General features: G+C 54.2%; 1 protein-coding gene across 1 annotated transcript; it reads left to right on the top strand.

The window, feature by feature from the left end:
• Positions 1 to 8,341: 8,341 nt before the first annotated feature.
• Positions 8,342 to 15,196, top strand: SLC48A1 (solute carrier family 48 member 1). Its single transcript, XM_059402974.1, has 3 exons — positions 8,342 to 8,603; positions 14,032 to 14,199; positions 14,820 to 15,196. Exons 1-3 carry the CDS (start codon positions 8,468 to 8,470, stop codon positions 14,954 to 14,956), a joined length of 441 nt encoding a protein of 146 aa, XP_059258957.1. The 5' UTR covers positions 8,342 to 8,467; the 3' UTR covers positions 14,957 to 15,196.
• The last annotated feature ends 334 nt before the right edge of the window (positions 15,197 to 15,530 follow it).

Consider the following 15,530-nt stretch of genomic DNA (forward strand, 5'->3'; position numbering starts at 1 on the left):
CCCCCCCCAGGCCTGGACCTCAGGAAGTCCAGCTCCAGGATGGGGAGACAGCACCAGTGGCTCAGACCCCCCCCCCCCCCCCCCGACCTCAGGAAGTCCAGCTCCAGGATGGGGAGACAGCACCAGTGGCTCAGACCCCCCCCCCCAGGCCTGGACCTCAGGAAGTCCAGCTCCAGGATGGGGAGACAGCACCAGTGGCTCAGACCCCCCACCCCCCCTCCCACAGGCCTGGGTCTCAGGAAGTCCTTCCTGCCCTTGGCCTTGGCCCCTCCTCCAGAGAAATGGAGAGTCAGTACACTCCACTTAAACACTGTGCAGGGGCCGGTAGAGAGCCCGCCTCAGAGTTTCTGTTCTCATTCCACAGAGGCCTCTTGAGGCCTGAATCCTGATTTCATCTTCCCTGACGCCCTTGGTTCTCCCTACGCCCAGGTGCCTCAGGCCTCAGCTGAAAGCAGGTACTTAGTGGGGCCCTCGGAGCTGGCTGCCCCCACGGCCTGCAAGGCCACGCTCCTGGCGCTCACCACAGCCAACATGAAATCTCTTCCTAGTTATGATTGTGTTTCTTCCTTCAAGGGAATGTGATCTCCCAAATGGCAGGACCGGGCTTTGCTCTGTCAAGGCCACACAGACCTCACACAGTCAGGGCCTCATGCACAGAAGATCCTCAAGGGAGGTTTCTTGAATTCAGCAGGTGAATGAACTTCCCCCTCTCCTGCACGGGTCCTTTTCATTTCCCTCATGGCCGGCCCAGATCTGTCTTCCTTCCTGGTACCTTTCCGCCCAGCTCTTGCCCACTCTCCACTCCTCCCCCTGCGGCAGGCCATCTCTAGCCCACCCTCCCTCCTCCAGGAAGCACCCTCAGATGCGGCCACCCTCCAGGCCCCTATTCTTGGGTCCCATGCTCTCCCATGCTGTGGACCAAGCACAGGTGACAGCCTTATTTCTAGTTCCTTTACCTCCCCCAGTGTCCTTGTAGCTGGACCAGGGCAGGATCCACATGTATTGATTAAACCTCTGGGGTAACTTTCTCATTCAGTCAATCCAGTCACCAAACTCGAATCAACAGGGCAGGCTGTATACTTCCCTGAGCCAGGCTCTGTCCTGCAGGAAATGCCAGCCCCCTCCCCTCCAGCCCTCAGTCCTCCCACTTCCCACAGCTCCGGGAGTAAGTCCCCTGTGGAGGTGAAGGGCAGGCTCTCTCTCCCTCCCCACCCAACAGCAAGCCCACAGGGAAAGGGAAAGAGAGTTGGAGTCAGTACCTGTGGTCTAGGGTTCAGGTCGGAAGGTCGAGTTCCCCAGGGTATACCAGGAGAGACGAGCAGGCCTAGGACCCAAACTGCCCTCCCAAATGGTACGGAGGCTGTGATATCTCTCTCTCTCTCTCTCTCTCTCTCTCACACACACACACACACACACACACACACTCACTCCCCACCTGCTGCCTCTGGCTTTGCCTCTGATGCTCACTTAGCACTTGACTTCAAAGAGCTGCGGCCCATGCTCAGCATTCTCTCACCCAGCAGCCTGCCCACTCTGTGGACTTCTAGGCTGTCAGTGGGCAGACAGAGGAAGTGGGGTCTCAGTGATAAGGCAGACTGAGCAGTTTCACTCTCGCCCTAAGAAGCAAAGCCATCCCCCTTCTAGGGGCAGAAGGCAGCCACAGCTCCTGGGAGGAGCCTGGGGTAGAGGGAGGGGGCTATGTGACACGGGGAGCCCTCAACTCAGGATGCTTTTCTACAGTCTGCACAGATGGGTTGCTCATGATGGGCCCACACCCTCCCTTCAGTGAGCCTCCTCTCCCCCTCTTAGAACAGTCCTTCTGCTCTGGTCCATCAGTCTGGCCTCAGGAGGAAGACAAAGCTTTAGGAAGGACATGGAGATCTTATTCAGGGCCTCAGCCTCGAACTCCACGAGAGCTGGCGGGGTGGCCAAGGGACCTATGCGGTGTCTGGGAAGAATCTTACGGAACTCACTACCTAAATTCAAGCAAGGAGATTTTTAGCCCGACTTCCAAAAGCCCGGCCTCAAGACACAAGATTGGAGAAGGCTGCCCCCTAGAGCTAGGATCAAAGAATTCTTTTTTTTTTTTTAAGATTTTTTATTTATTTGCCAGAGACAGAGAGAGAGTACACACAAGCAGGTAGAGAGGCAGGCAGAGGCAGCGAGAGAAGCAGGCTCCCTGCTGAGCAAGGAGCCCGAAGCGGGACTCAATCCCAGAATCCTGGGATCATGACCTGAGCCGAAGGCAGCGGCTTAACCAACTGAGCCACCCAGGCGTCCCAGGATCAAAGAATTCTTTACGGAGAGCCATGCATTATTAAATTTATTGTACAAATGTTCACTGAGTTTCTCCCTAGGCACCTGGCCTTAGACTAGGTCCTGGGAATACAGAAGCAATCGAGACAGGCAATAGTGTGATTGTCATGGTTTGCCCTAGACTAAGGGACTTCCTGGGGTGTGGGACTTCTAGTGGTAAAACCAAGACAGCCCTGGGCAAACCAAGGGGAGTCGGACCTTATCAAATAAAGCCGCTGGAGGTCATATTCCGAAGGGGTAGGAGAAGTGGGGGCCCACAAGGGTAGACAAACACAATTTCACATAGTCTTGGGTACCATGAAAAACATAAAACCAGGTGGCAGACAGTACTCAAGAGAGGGAGCACAGCATTGCCTCTCGGAGGAAGTAGAATCTGAGCTAATGAATGGGGAGGAGGAATCGATCTTCTAGGCACTCAGAGAAGGGATTTCCAGGCCTGAAGTCCAAAAACCCTGGGCGCAGGAACAAGGTTGGTACATTCGAGAAACAGAGAGAAGGCCCGTGTGCTGGAATCGGGATGACCCGTCAGAGTAGTTGGAGTGGCAAGGCCCCGCCGATCAGTTTACTCCACCAGAGATGAGAAGCCCACGGAGGGGTTAAGCAGGAGAGTGCCATGTTCTGCTTGTTATGGTTAAAAAATCGTGCCAGCTGCTGGCTGGAGAATGGACTAGAAGTGAGAGGACCTAAGTCTTAGGAAGATTACTGAGACGGTGATGTCTAGGCTAGATCTGACAGGGAAAGACAACTGTAGAAGAGAAAGCATTCAAGAGACTAGTTCAGTGGTACGGAGTGGGACCACTAAGGTCCTATCTGGAAAAAGGCCATGACAATGGGAAAGAATGGACGGATTTCTGTTGTGTTCTGCAAAGCACAGGAGTGTGTCCCCACATACACATCTTCCCACGTCGGCTTCTTTGCCAGTGGGCAGGTGGGGATGGTGGTGGCTGGACTAGGGTGGTGACAGGGAGAAGGTGAAGAAGGACAGGGCAGACCCCGCTGAATGACAATGTATTGGATGTGGGGAGGAAGGAAAGCGAGGACTCAGAAACGATGCTGGGGTTTGGGACTGGAGCCACAGCAAACAAGGACATGCCCAGAAGGCATGTGAGATCCCTCTGTGTGGGGAGTAAGGAGCAGAGAGGAGGAAGCCCTGGTGAGTCCAATAAACTCAGTCAACCCAAATACAGCTCCGTGGGCTTATCCTTGACGTAGTGTTGGGGGAGATGTGTGTCTGGAATGTGCCTGCTTTGGGGCAGTGAGGAAGGAATGTCTTGGGAGGCAAGATGCCTGCAGGTGGGAGAGTCTGTCTTAATATTGGTGGGGCCCAATTTGAAAGTGACTCCCGATGTCCAGGTAGTTCAGACAGGGTTAGCCTTATGGGATCTGTTCACATGACCTGAAATGGCATGAGGGGTGGTGTCTTAAGGTAATCAGGTTAGCTGTAACAAACAACCTGCAAATCTCAGTGGCTTAGCACAACACTCGCATTACAGTTCTATGGGGACAGAGTGAGTGGTTTTGTTCCATTCATTCAGGGGTCCCAAGCTCCTTCCAACATGTGGGTCCACCACCTTCATTGGCCCTCGAAATCCTGACAGAATGGAAATAGGGAAGGGGTATGTGGAAGATTTTTATGGGTCCAGCCCAGAAAAGACACACATTGCTTCCACTTTGATTCCATGTTCAGAACTTAATCCTGCAGCATTAGTCTCACTGCAAGGACACCGGGAAGTGTCCCAAGTTCAAATTTAGTGGGTGATGTGCCAGAAGAAGGGTTCCTAATGGTGAGCATTAGTGAGCAAGGAGAGGGGCTATCTATCTCAAGGTGGGGATAGCGCTACGGTGTCTGTCTTGGGTTGGGACGGGAGTGTGTTCTCTGAAAGCACCTCGGAAAGAAAGCTGATGTGGGAAGACGTGTATGTGTGGACACACTCCTGTGCTTTGCAGAACACAACAGAAATCCGTCCATTCTTTCCCATTGTCATGGCCTTTTTCCAGATAGGACCTTAGTGGTCCCACTCCGTACCACTGAACTAGTCTCATGAATGCTTTCTCTTCTACAGTTGTCTTTTCCTGTCAGATCTAACCTGGACATCACCGTCTCAGTAATCTTCCTAAGACATGGCTTATTTCCTGCTACTCCTATTCAATAAGGACAATAATAACCATCTTAAGAATAGCGAAAATAACTTGTTGGATGACAAGTTACTGCTCTAACTGCAGTATGTCTATATGTCTCAATTGTTATAACAAGCCTACTAAGTGTCATCAGCCTTCCCAATTTACACACAGAGCAACGGGGGTCCTGAGAGCTTCCTGTGCTATCGCAGCCATTAGCCACCTGTAGTTATCTAAATTAAAATTAAAAACTAAAAATTAAACATTCAGCTCCTCTGTCACGCTAGCCCGGTACCAAGTACTCCATAGCCACACCTGTGTAGCAGGTACCATTTTGGAGAGCACAGACCTGGAGTAGTTTCTTGGCAGAAAGTTAGAAAGTTCTGTTGAGTTATGGGAACTTGCCTAGGGTCACACTGTTGAGTAAGTGGCAACCCCATCTGAGTATAAAATCTTCCAAGGGTTCCATATTACCTCCACAATCAAGAAGGTTCAGCTTTCTCCTAACCTTTCTGGACAACCTGGGCCAGCTACAGTTAGGTAATTATTTCTCCTTAATGTCTTGTAAGATCTCCTATTGCAGAGCAATGCCTTTGCTTGCTGCTCTCCAATACTCCCACTACGTACACTCAGAATATTTTCACTCCCCTCATTTCTGTCCGCCCAGATAATTAATTCCTATATGACTGTTAAGGTTCAAATAGCTTCAGTATCTATTTTTTTTAAAGATTTTATTTATTTATTTGACAGAGAGATCACAAGATCACAAGTAGGCAGAGAGGCAGACAGAGAGAGAGGGAGGGAGCAGGCTCCCTGCTGAGCAGGGAGCCCAATGCGGGTTCGATCCCAGGACCTGAGATCATGACCTGAGCCGAAGGCACCCCACTGAGCCACCCAGGCACCCCAGCTTCAGTATCTATTGAATCAGTTCCCTCTTTTCCCTTGTCACTCTCTCAGTGGAACCCCCTTTCAGCAACCCCCATCTCTTGCCTTGGCAGCTGCAGTACAGTAGCTAATCATACTTATTGAGAACCTAGTATGTGCTAGGCACACTTCTAAGCAACGACTCCTCGGCACAACACAGGAAGTCAAGATCCCTGCTGTGCCCATTTTACAGATGGGGTTGCTAAGGCACAGCAAGGGGAAGGACTTGTCCAAATGAGCTCTCCGCTTCTAGTCTTTTCATGCGCAGCTGGTCCTCACGCTATTACCCTGACCACATTTCTAGAACAGAGCTCTTACTTTCCTCCCCTTAGCAGAGCACAAAGGCCCTTTATGTTCAGAATATTTCTAACTTCAAAATCCATCATTCTGCCCACAGGCCACAAACCATTTTACAGTTTCCCCAAATCTGCCATGTTATTTCTTCCCTCTGGGCTGCACACGTGCTGTTCCTACCACCTGAAGTGTTAGCCCAGCCCAGCCAGCACTAAAGTCATCTGTGGCAGGATACTCTGAACCTTGGGGCTCACTCCCTTCTCTGGCTGCATCACCGGCTCCCAAAGAAGGGCTGAGTGTTGAGCTTATCACATGAAAAGTACTTTTCATTCAAGAACACACTTCCGGGCGCCTGGGTGGCTCAGTGGGTTAAGCCGCTGCCTTCGGCTCAGGTCATGATCTCAGGGTCCTGGGATCGAGTCCCGCATCGGGCTCTCTGCTCAGCAGGGAGCCTGCTTCCCTCTCTCTCTCTCTCTGCCTGCCTCTCCGTCTACTTGTGATTTCTCTCTGTCAAATAAATAAATAAATAAAATCTTAAAAAAAAAAAAAAAAAGAACACACTTCCGAGGGACCTCTGGTTAAGCATTTGCCTTCAGCTCAGGTCATGATCCCAGGGTCTGGGGATGGAGTCCGCATAAAAAATACACTTCCAAGGGGCTCCTGGTTGGCTCACTTGGTTGAGCAACCGCCTGCGGCTCAGGTCACGATCCTGGAGTCCGGGGATCGAGTCCCGCATCGAGTCCGGGGATCGAGTCCCGCATCGAGTCCCGCATCGAGTCCCGCATCGAGTCCCGCATCGAGTCCCGCATCGGGCTCCCAGCTCCATGGGGAGTCTGCTTCTCCCTCTGACCTTCCCGCCTCTCATGCTCTCTCTCACTCTCTCTCTCAAATAAATAAATAAAAATCTTAAAAAAAAAATACACTTCCAAGATTCAAATTTAAGAAGCCATGGATGGAGTCTGGGTTTTTTGTTGGTTTGTTTGTTTCTTTGTTTGAGAAGGTCCCAGACTATTCTGAAGTGAGGCAAGTGTGGTTCACACAGCTTTATATGACTCCCTGGGCAATTCATCTTGTCCTGCCTGGACTTCTTATAACGATCACCTTTATCATTATTTAGTGCTTACCCCATCCACTGCCTTCACCTATTCCACAATGTTCATTAAGGGGTACTAGGTGCCAGGCACTCTTCTAGGTGTCCCTGTGAATGAAAGTGGCACAGTCCTTATTCATAGAGTTTACATTCTAGAAGGTTGTGGTAGGCAGAATAATGCCTCCCTAAGATATCCATGTCCTGATCCCCAAAATTTGTGAATATGTTGCTGTAATGGTAAAAGAAATTTTGCTGATGTGATTAAGGTAAGGAAGTGGCAAAATTAGGTTGGATTATCTGGGTTCTTTTTTTTTTTTTTTTTTTTTAAGATTTTATCTATTTGTTTGTTTGTTTATTTGAGAGAGACTGCACTTGGCCAGGTGGGGCAGGGACAGAGGATCTCAAGCACAGAGCCCCATTCGGTACTTAATCTCAAGACCCTGACCTGAGATCATGACCTGAGCCGAAACCAAGGGTCTGACGCTTAACCAGCTGAGCCACGCAGGTGCCCCAGATCATTCAGATTCTTAGTCATAAGTGTCCTTAGGAGGGAAGTGGGAGGGAGCAGAGTCCTCAGTGGAGAAGGTGTGACAACAGTAGCAGAGGTCAGGTTAATGTGATTGTTAGCTTTGAAGATGAAGGAAGAGGGCCATTCGTCAAGGAATGAGGTGGTTATAGAAACTGGAAAAGCAAAAGAAGCTGATTCTCCCCTCCAGCCTCCAGAAGCCGGGCAGCCCTGCCATCTCTTTGGTTTTAACCCAGTGAGACCTGCTGTTGGACTCCTCACCTGCAGAACTGTGGGAGAATAAATATTTGTTGCTTCAAGCCATTAGATTTGTCATGATTTGTTAGAGCCACAAAAGGAAACTAATAGGGATACTGGCTACTTATTTTGTGCAGGGATATGATGATGGGCCTCCCCAACTAGATTATATGTGCTTGAAGGCTCTGTGTTATCTTCGACTTTCCTTCCGAGCTCCCAGGAGGAAGCGGGGCTCACAGGCGAAGCTCAGTATACTCCTGTATAGATTCTGAGAGTGGGGGTGATGTTTGGTAGGGATTTGGGGTGGGGGTGAAGCTTATGACCATGAAAGGAAGGGGAAGCTGTCAGCAACGGTCAAGTGTTTGAGGTTAAGAAGTGATGGTCACAGTGCAGGGGTTCTCAAATGTCAGTGTGGAGAATCCTCTGAGTTGCGCACAACGTCTGGGGGAGGGCACCTGGTGGAAAGGAACAGGGTGGAGGGAATCCTATTCACTGTGTACTTGCATGTTTCTAAACTTTTACATCTTAACTTTTAAAGAGAAATTTAAATTTGAAAAGAGAATTGTGATCAGAGAGAAAAATTTTGAAGTCCTCGCCGCTCCTGACTTGTGTAAATGTAAATTTCCGGGCCCGGCCCAGCCCCGAATATCTCGACAGGGTAAGTCTGAGGATGAGCCCTGGAACGTGACTTTTTTTTTTCCCCAGGCACCCCCAAACAACCGGGCGGCCCCAGCAGCTCACTTGGAGAAGCTCCGGCCGCGCGGCGCGGGTTCCGGGCACGGGCGGCCTCCGGCCGGGGAGGGCGCTGTGCCCGCGGCGCGGGGGGCGGGCCGGGGGCGGAGCGCGGAGCGGCCGGCGGCTCCGGGCTCCCGGCTCCCGGCTCCCGGCTCGCCGCCCCGGCTCCGGCCCTGCACCTGTGACTGTCGCGGCGCTCGCCCTCCCCGCCCCGCGCCCGCAGCCCCATGGCCCCGTCCCGCCTGCAGCTCGGCCTCCGCGCCGCCTACTCCGGCCTCAGCTCCGCGGCCGGCTTCTCCATCTTCCTCGTCTGGACCGTGGTGTACAGACAGCCGGGGACGGCGGCCATGGGGGGGCTCGCAGGTACGCTGGGGGTTGGCATGGAGGGGGAGGGCGCGGGGTCCCGGCTACGGGCGCGCGGCGGCGGGAGGCGCTGTCGGCTGCTCCGGGAGGCTCCTCGCGGGCGGCGCTTCCCCGGGGGACCGGGGCGGGGGAGGCTGTTTATCCAAAAGCGTCCGTGGGAAGCGCAGGCCCGGCGCGGGCCCGGGCGCCTGCAGGAGCGGATGCCCGCCCGTCCCCCGCCGCCACTGCCATTGGCACCCGCCTGCCGCGCCGCCGGCCCAGCCGCCCGGTGACAGCGTCCTCCCTGCGCGCCCGCCGCGCTGCCACCCTCCGCTCGCGCCCCTCCCCTGGGGGCTGGGTGAGGCAGAGGAGGAGTAAGCCGAGAGGGCCGGGGGGGTCCTGGGGAAGCCCATCTCCTCCCGCCAGCGCGGACCCCACCTCCAGCAGAGCCCTCAGCGGAGCCCGGGGAGGGGGGACCGCGCGAGGGAATCCGGCAGAAAGTGGACATTTTCTTCCCACCACGGTGTCTCTGCCACGCCTCCGCTGTGGCTCCTCGGCCAAGGTCTGCTGAAGCCTGTGCTGGTGCCTTTTCTGGACTTGAAAGAGCAGTGGGGAGGCGAGTGTTGGAGGGAGAGCGTCAGGTTGCTGCTGGAGACAGGATCCTCACCAATGCTGTGTCTTCACTGTGCACCTGCCGACACCCAGTGAACCTCTCTGGGTTGCAGAATCCGTGTGAAGACAAAACATACTATTCCTACTCACCAACATTTTTCCGGAGTACTTTCTGTGTGTCAGTCACCGTGTTAAGCAGTGTTTCCATCATCTTGTTTCATCTTTACGTTAGTCCTATGCGGTGGGCATTATTATTGTGCCCATTTCACAGACAAGGCTTGAACTGAGGCTACGAGTAAATAAATAGCTTGCCCAGGGCTACACAGCTACACAAAACAGTGTGTGGGGGGAAGAACTTTGGGGAAAAAAAAATACGTGTAAGGATATTACTTTTACATATGGTGATCTCATTCCATTCCTAAAATCCTCTGCCCCAGAAAGCCGTAGATGTACTCACTGAAAGAAACTAGACTTAGTTGTTGCCACCAAGCCTACTGAGGGCTGTCCCTGGGTAGAGAAGGAACGGGAGGTGGGGTTTCTACCTTAATAGAGGGGCATACAGTGCTGCAGCCTAAGCAATGCCCCCACAGAGTCCTTGGGAGGCACCCTGGCTGGGCTGCTCTCAGGCCTGCCTAGAGGTCCCCCCAGCCCCCACCCGTGGGTTCCTGGCCTCCCTGGAGGCAGCCAGCCCAGCATTGCTCAGTTCTCTACAGACCTCTGGATCCCCTCTCCCCACATCCAGCTGCTCTATTCCTCAAGGTTCTCTCCTTGCAGTTTTGTGTGTTTGCTCCTGGGAAGGAGGGGTCTTCCAGCGAGGGCCTGTGGCCACAGTGACACCTGAGATGGAGGGGCTGGTGGGGTCGGAGGAGGGAGGGCTGTCCCTGGGATCCGAGCTGGTGTTGTTAGAGTCTGGTCCAGAGGAGCTGAGCCCGGTGGAGCTGAGTGGAGCTGAGGCCTCCTGGGCCTCAGTTTCCTCATCTGTAAGAAGTGGGAGGAGACACCACTGAAAGAGGTGATCTCGGGGACCCCTCCAGGGACAGTTTAGAATGCTCTGCAGCGATCATCCCACAGCTGCCTCTCAGGAGGCTGTGGAAGAGGCCCGTAACTTGGGCTCCAGGGAGTGTGGGCTTTCCCTCTGACCTGAACCCTGCCCTCTCTCCCTCCCCGAAGGCTTCCCTCAGCCTCTGAGGCAGGCCAGCTGTGCAGCTGCCTGCAGGGAGAGAAGCAGGGGCAGCAGCAGCTGGAGCAGGGCCTGGCGCCTCCCAGGCAGTCTGGGCTTGTGGACGACAAGGAGGTGGCAAAGGATGAGCCATGCCGCTTGGCAGTGGTGGGTCTTCGGGCAGGCAGAGGGCCGGCCAGGTCAGAACCACCAGCCCTCCCCACCTCGGGTGGGTTCTGAGAAAGTCTGTAGCCAGTCAGCCTTCTTCCTCTTTTGGGGGGAAGCATCAGCAGATTTACTGACTTGTGAGCACCCCACTTCTGACTCGGCATTTTCTAGCCCAGAAACTGCTGAGTCACCCGCGGGCAGCCCCAGCAGGCTCCTTCTCCCCTGCATACCAGGTTGATGGGGGTGCTGGTTTCTAAGGGAGTGTCGGCCCTGGGGCCCCAGGGGCCATGGGTGGAGATGCACTGTCTCCCATCCTGTTGGGTGTCTGGCAAGAAGTGGCTTGGAGGAAAGGCAGTTGCAGAGAAAATGGTTTTGCCCTGGGAATCCTGGGGAAACACAGACTCTCGTCCCAGGTCTAACAGACCAAGGAAAGGGGAAAAGATTGGAAAAAGTTGCCCCAGGAGTCTAAATGGCTTTGTGTTCTTCCCACATGACCTGGGAGTGAGAGGAGCCCTGGGGCTTGGGGCCTGACTTTTCCCCAGGCTGGTATAGAGGGCAGAGGTGCATGAACAGACTGGGGCCCTGGCCCCAGGGTCCCACCTGTCTGAGTGTCTCTGTGGGCCCCTCTGTCCTCCCAGCTCCTCATCTCCATCCCAGGCCCTGTGGTACTCTCACTGGCCAGCTCCGACCCTTCCTTGCCCTTGGGCTGCCAGCTGCGGGCCCCCAGTGGAGCAAGGGCTCTGCTCATTGAAGTGGTGCGGTGGGGTGGGGGACGAGGGTGAGTATGCAGCTGGGTGGGCCTGGGGAACTGACCATCCTGCCCAGAGTGTCCTCAGGAAGCGAGTAAAACTGAGAGGCAATTGCTTCCTGCCTGAGGTGTGGGAGGGGACCCATCTGGGGTCCTGCTCCCTCACTGCCCACCTTGGGGGAGGTCCCTGGTCCAAGGACAGCGGCGGGAGCCCGGGTGTGTAAGAATGGACCTGCTGCCAGAAGTGGCTTGTGTGTATCTGGAGGCAAGGCCTATGCGCAGGGGAAGTGAGAGGAGTTTAAGGTTGGGCCTGCTTTTTAACAAAGAACTATACACGGGACACCTAAAATGATCATCTTCCTTTTCCTAGCCCTTTTTGGCATGTGGGTGTATGGCAGTGGGGGGGGGTGTGTCTGGGGGCACTCCTGCAGCCGGCCAGTGGACCAACACATGGCATTTCCACAGGCCCCCATTTCAGCATTTCCTAACCCAGAAATTGCTGAGTCACCGAGGAATTACTCTGCCCTCCTTATTTTTCTCCTAAGCTGACTCCAGGATCTTCAGGTGGTGGAGGATCTCCGAGTTCATCCTGTCCAGCCCCTCCATGCCACTCCAGGCCCTCCATGGAGTACTGAGCCGACCGAGGGCGGGTGGCGCTGTCCCAGACAAATGCCCGTCTGACTGTCCTGGGATGCACTCAGGAACAACATGCCTTCTTCCCGGGGCCCTTTAAGGACTCACACACCATCCCCAGATGAACACTTAGGATGCACGTGAGAGGTCTGGGAAATGTTTCTGGGCACCTGCTCTAGATCATGTAAGGTGTAAGCAGAAAAGCCCGGAGATCATATTTCTGCCCACCTCCAGGCTGCTCTGGCTTCCTGTCTGGGTGGGGATGGAAAGACGCTTGTTCCCAGTTCACCCTGATCTCAGGAGTGGCAGGACCCATGTTGCAGGCCCCAGACCCACCCACAGAAGGAGGGGCAGAGCTGGGAGAGCCTGGGTCAAGCAGGGTGGGACCGGGGGTGGGGGGGTGGGCGGCTGGCAGGGCTGAGCCCTCACTAGGGTGGGAGTGGCTGAGTTCCCAGACTGACAGGACCTTTGGGTTCCCCCATTTTCTAGACGGGGAAACACCAAGGCTCTGAGAGGTCACGAGCAGCACAGCAGTGCCAGGCCCCAGACTTCCTGGCTCACAGTCCCGTGGCTTTGTGTCCCACGCCAGGCTGCCCGAATTGTGACAGCTGCCTAGCTGATAACCAGAGCCTAGTTCTGTGACCATGCCCTCCGCCCCTGCCAGCCTCTTTTCCCTCCTAACTTCAAAAAGAGAGAGAGAGAGAAATATCTTGGGCATATAAAAAAGGCTAGATGATTTCATGAACTCCCTTATACTTAGCGCTCAGTCTAAGAAATAAAATATTACAGACCCAGTCAAAGCATGCTCCCGCCCCCATCTCCCATCCACTTCCCGTCCTTCTCGCCCTTGCTCAAGAGAACCACTTTCCCCAACCAGATGCCCACCCTTCCGACACCCAGATGCTCCTCTGCCTGTAGAGTGTGCGGCTGGCTGCCTGCTGGAAGAGTCTCTCGGTGGCTCTGCCCCTTTCCTCATTTCTTCCTCGCAGGGACCTGTGGCCCTGCTGTGGGCCCTTGCCAGTGCGACATAGTTGTCCCACTCCTGGGGCTGCGCCGGCAGGCACGGCCTGGCACTGAGGGTACTCATTGTATCTGCTGAGCAGCAGCTGGCATCTGGGGAAGTGCCCGGCCAGGCCCAGAGGGCAGGCCCTGGAGAGGCTGGGGGCATCTGGCCTGCCCTCTCAGCAAACCAGAGGGAGTGACATGGTCAAGAGCAAGAGGGCCACTTGGACGCTGGGTGGCCTTGGGGGTCTCACCACTGGACCTCTTCACTCTGCAGGAGCAATCCAGAGAGTTCTGAAAGGGCCCCATAGGGGCCACAGACCTTGGAGGGGCGAGAGGGCCCTCGGTGGGTGGTAGCAGGTTCTGGAAAGCAGGCCCGACTGCAGTGATTCCCAAACCTTCTGATATCCGGACCTCTTCACATGCTTGAAAAGTAGTGACACCCCAAAGAAGTCTTGTTTGTGGGTTATATCTCTCGATGCATATCATACCAGAAATTAGGACACATTTGCAAGCATTTATTTTTTTAATCTAAACATTTCAGTTGTTGTTTATTGTCATCAAATATCCAGTGTCCTAATTTTTCTGCTTGTTTCATAATGTTTTTTAAAAATTTTTTAAAATTTATTTTTAAATTTAAATTCCATTAATTAACATATAATGTATTATTTATTTCAGTTAGAGGTCTGTGAGTCATCAGTTTTCTATAATACCCAGTGCTCATTACAAGCATTTTAAAGTAATATGAAAAATAACATTGTGTTAGCATAAATAACATATTTGTATAAGAAATAGTCATGTTTTTTTTAAAACAAAAAAATGAGGGGGAAAGAATGCCATGGTTTCCTATCTTTGCAAATCACTTTAACATCTGGCTTAACAGAAGATGGTAGATTCTCTTATCTACTTTTGCATTCAAGTTGGTGATGCCAGAGGCCTTGTAGCCTCCAGAACATTCCACTCTGGGGTCAGAAAGCAACGAAAGTGGAAAGCCAACATTACCTTAGTAATATTATGCAAACAGCACTGGCTTCTGGGGCCAAAGGGTCCTGGGAGGTCCCTGGGGTCCCCGGCTGGAGGAGGCAGGGGAAGGGCGGCTCCCTCGGCTGACGGGTCTGTCTCCGCAGGTGTGCTGGCGCTGTGGGTGCTGGTGACGCACGTGATGTACATGCAGGATTACTGGAGGACCTGGCTCAAGGGACTGCGTGGCTTCTTCTTCGTGGGCGTCCTCTTCTCGGCAGTGTCCGTTGCCACCTTCTGCACCTTCCTTGTGCTGGCTGTCACCCGACACCAGAGTGAGGGCGGTCAGGGAAGGGCGTGGGAGGGCCCATGGGGGATTTAGGAGGATTCTAGTCCTGGTTCCAAAGCTTACGTCCTGGGAGCTTGGGCAGCCCACTTAACCTACCCGTGCCTGGGTTTTCTCAGTGAGGGGGAAGCAGTACCTAGACGACCTCCCCGCCTTGGGTTGGAAGGATTCACTGAAACTTGTGGGAGGTGTGGAGCTGGGTGGACTCTGCAGGTGGGCATCCGGCAGTTTTTATTAGTTCTAGGGGTTGGTCTTTCTGCCCAGCTCTGGGATGGGAGCGCCCCCTGGTGGCTGCGGCCAGCAAGTAAGCAAAGGCTCTTCCTGCCCCTAAGGAGTCTAAAGCTTCCAGCAGGGTCCAAGTGGCCCAGGGTCAATGTAGAAGGGCAGAGCAGGTGGTACAGAGCCGGGATTGGCCAACTCTGACCTTCCCTTAGCCCTATGGCCTCCTGCCTGCAAACCCCAAATGCTCTAGAAGTGCTTATCACATTCCACCTCTCCTGGTGGGGAGAGGTGGCCCTGGGCTTGTGGCATGGTGGCTGGAGTCCAGGGCAAAGCTCTCTCAAGTCAGGCACGGCCTGGCACTGAGGGTGGGGTTCCTCTCCCCTGCAGGCCTCATGGACCCCAACAGCTACTACCTCTCCTGTGTCTGGAGCTTCATTTCCTTCAAGTGGGCCTTCCTGCTCAGCCTTTATGCCCACCGCTACCGGGCTGACTTCGCCGACATCAGCATCCTCAGTGATTTCTGACCCACGGGGTGAGGCTTCTATACCCTGGGAGTCCTCAGGACCTGGACTCAGACTCTGAGACACTGGGCAGGCCTGCCGCACCCCCTGGACACCCTGGATCTGCGGCAGAAGAAACACTGCAAGACGACTGCATTCCCCCAGGAAGCTGTCCTGTCCCCTTTGCGGGACACCTGGGTGCGGTGGAAAGGGGTCCTTCCTGCCATGTTGCTCCTCATCGGCCTGGCTGGAGGGCAGCTTTAGACCTTTACAGATGGATCTATTTTCTTAGCACTCGGTGAGGAATCTTCGTAAGCAGGGCCAGGGCAGTGAGTCGTGGGGTAGGGCAGTGAGCCTTGGGGCTCTGCCTGGGGGCACTCTCCCTCAGGCCAGGCTGAGAACCTGGGAGTCAAGTCAAGTAAGGGGTCTCTACGGGAGACCTCCCAACCCCAACCCCAGCCCCCCATCCTGTTGTCCTTTGAGAGTCAGGTAGTTTAACCCATCAGTCCCAGGGATGGCAACACTTGGTTCTCTTTTCCCAAGGCCTGGGGACCTGAGTGGAGAGTTGACTGTCCCTCTCCTGGCCCAGGGCTGGTAT

This window comes from Mustela nigripes, chromosome 6, assembly GCF_022355385.1.
Source record: "Mustela nigripes isolate SB6536 chromosome 6, MUSNIG.SB6536, whole genome shotgun sequence".
Taxonomy (NCBI): Eukaryota; Metazoa; Chordata; class Mammalia; order Carnivora; family Mustelidae; genus Mustela; species Mustela nigripes.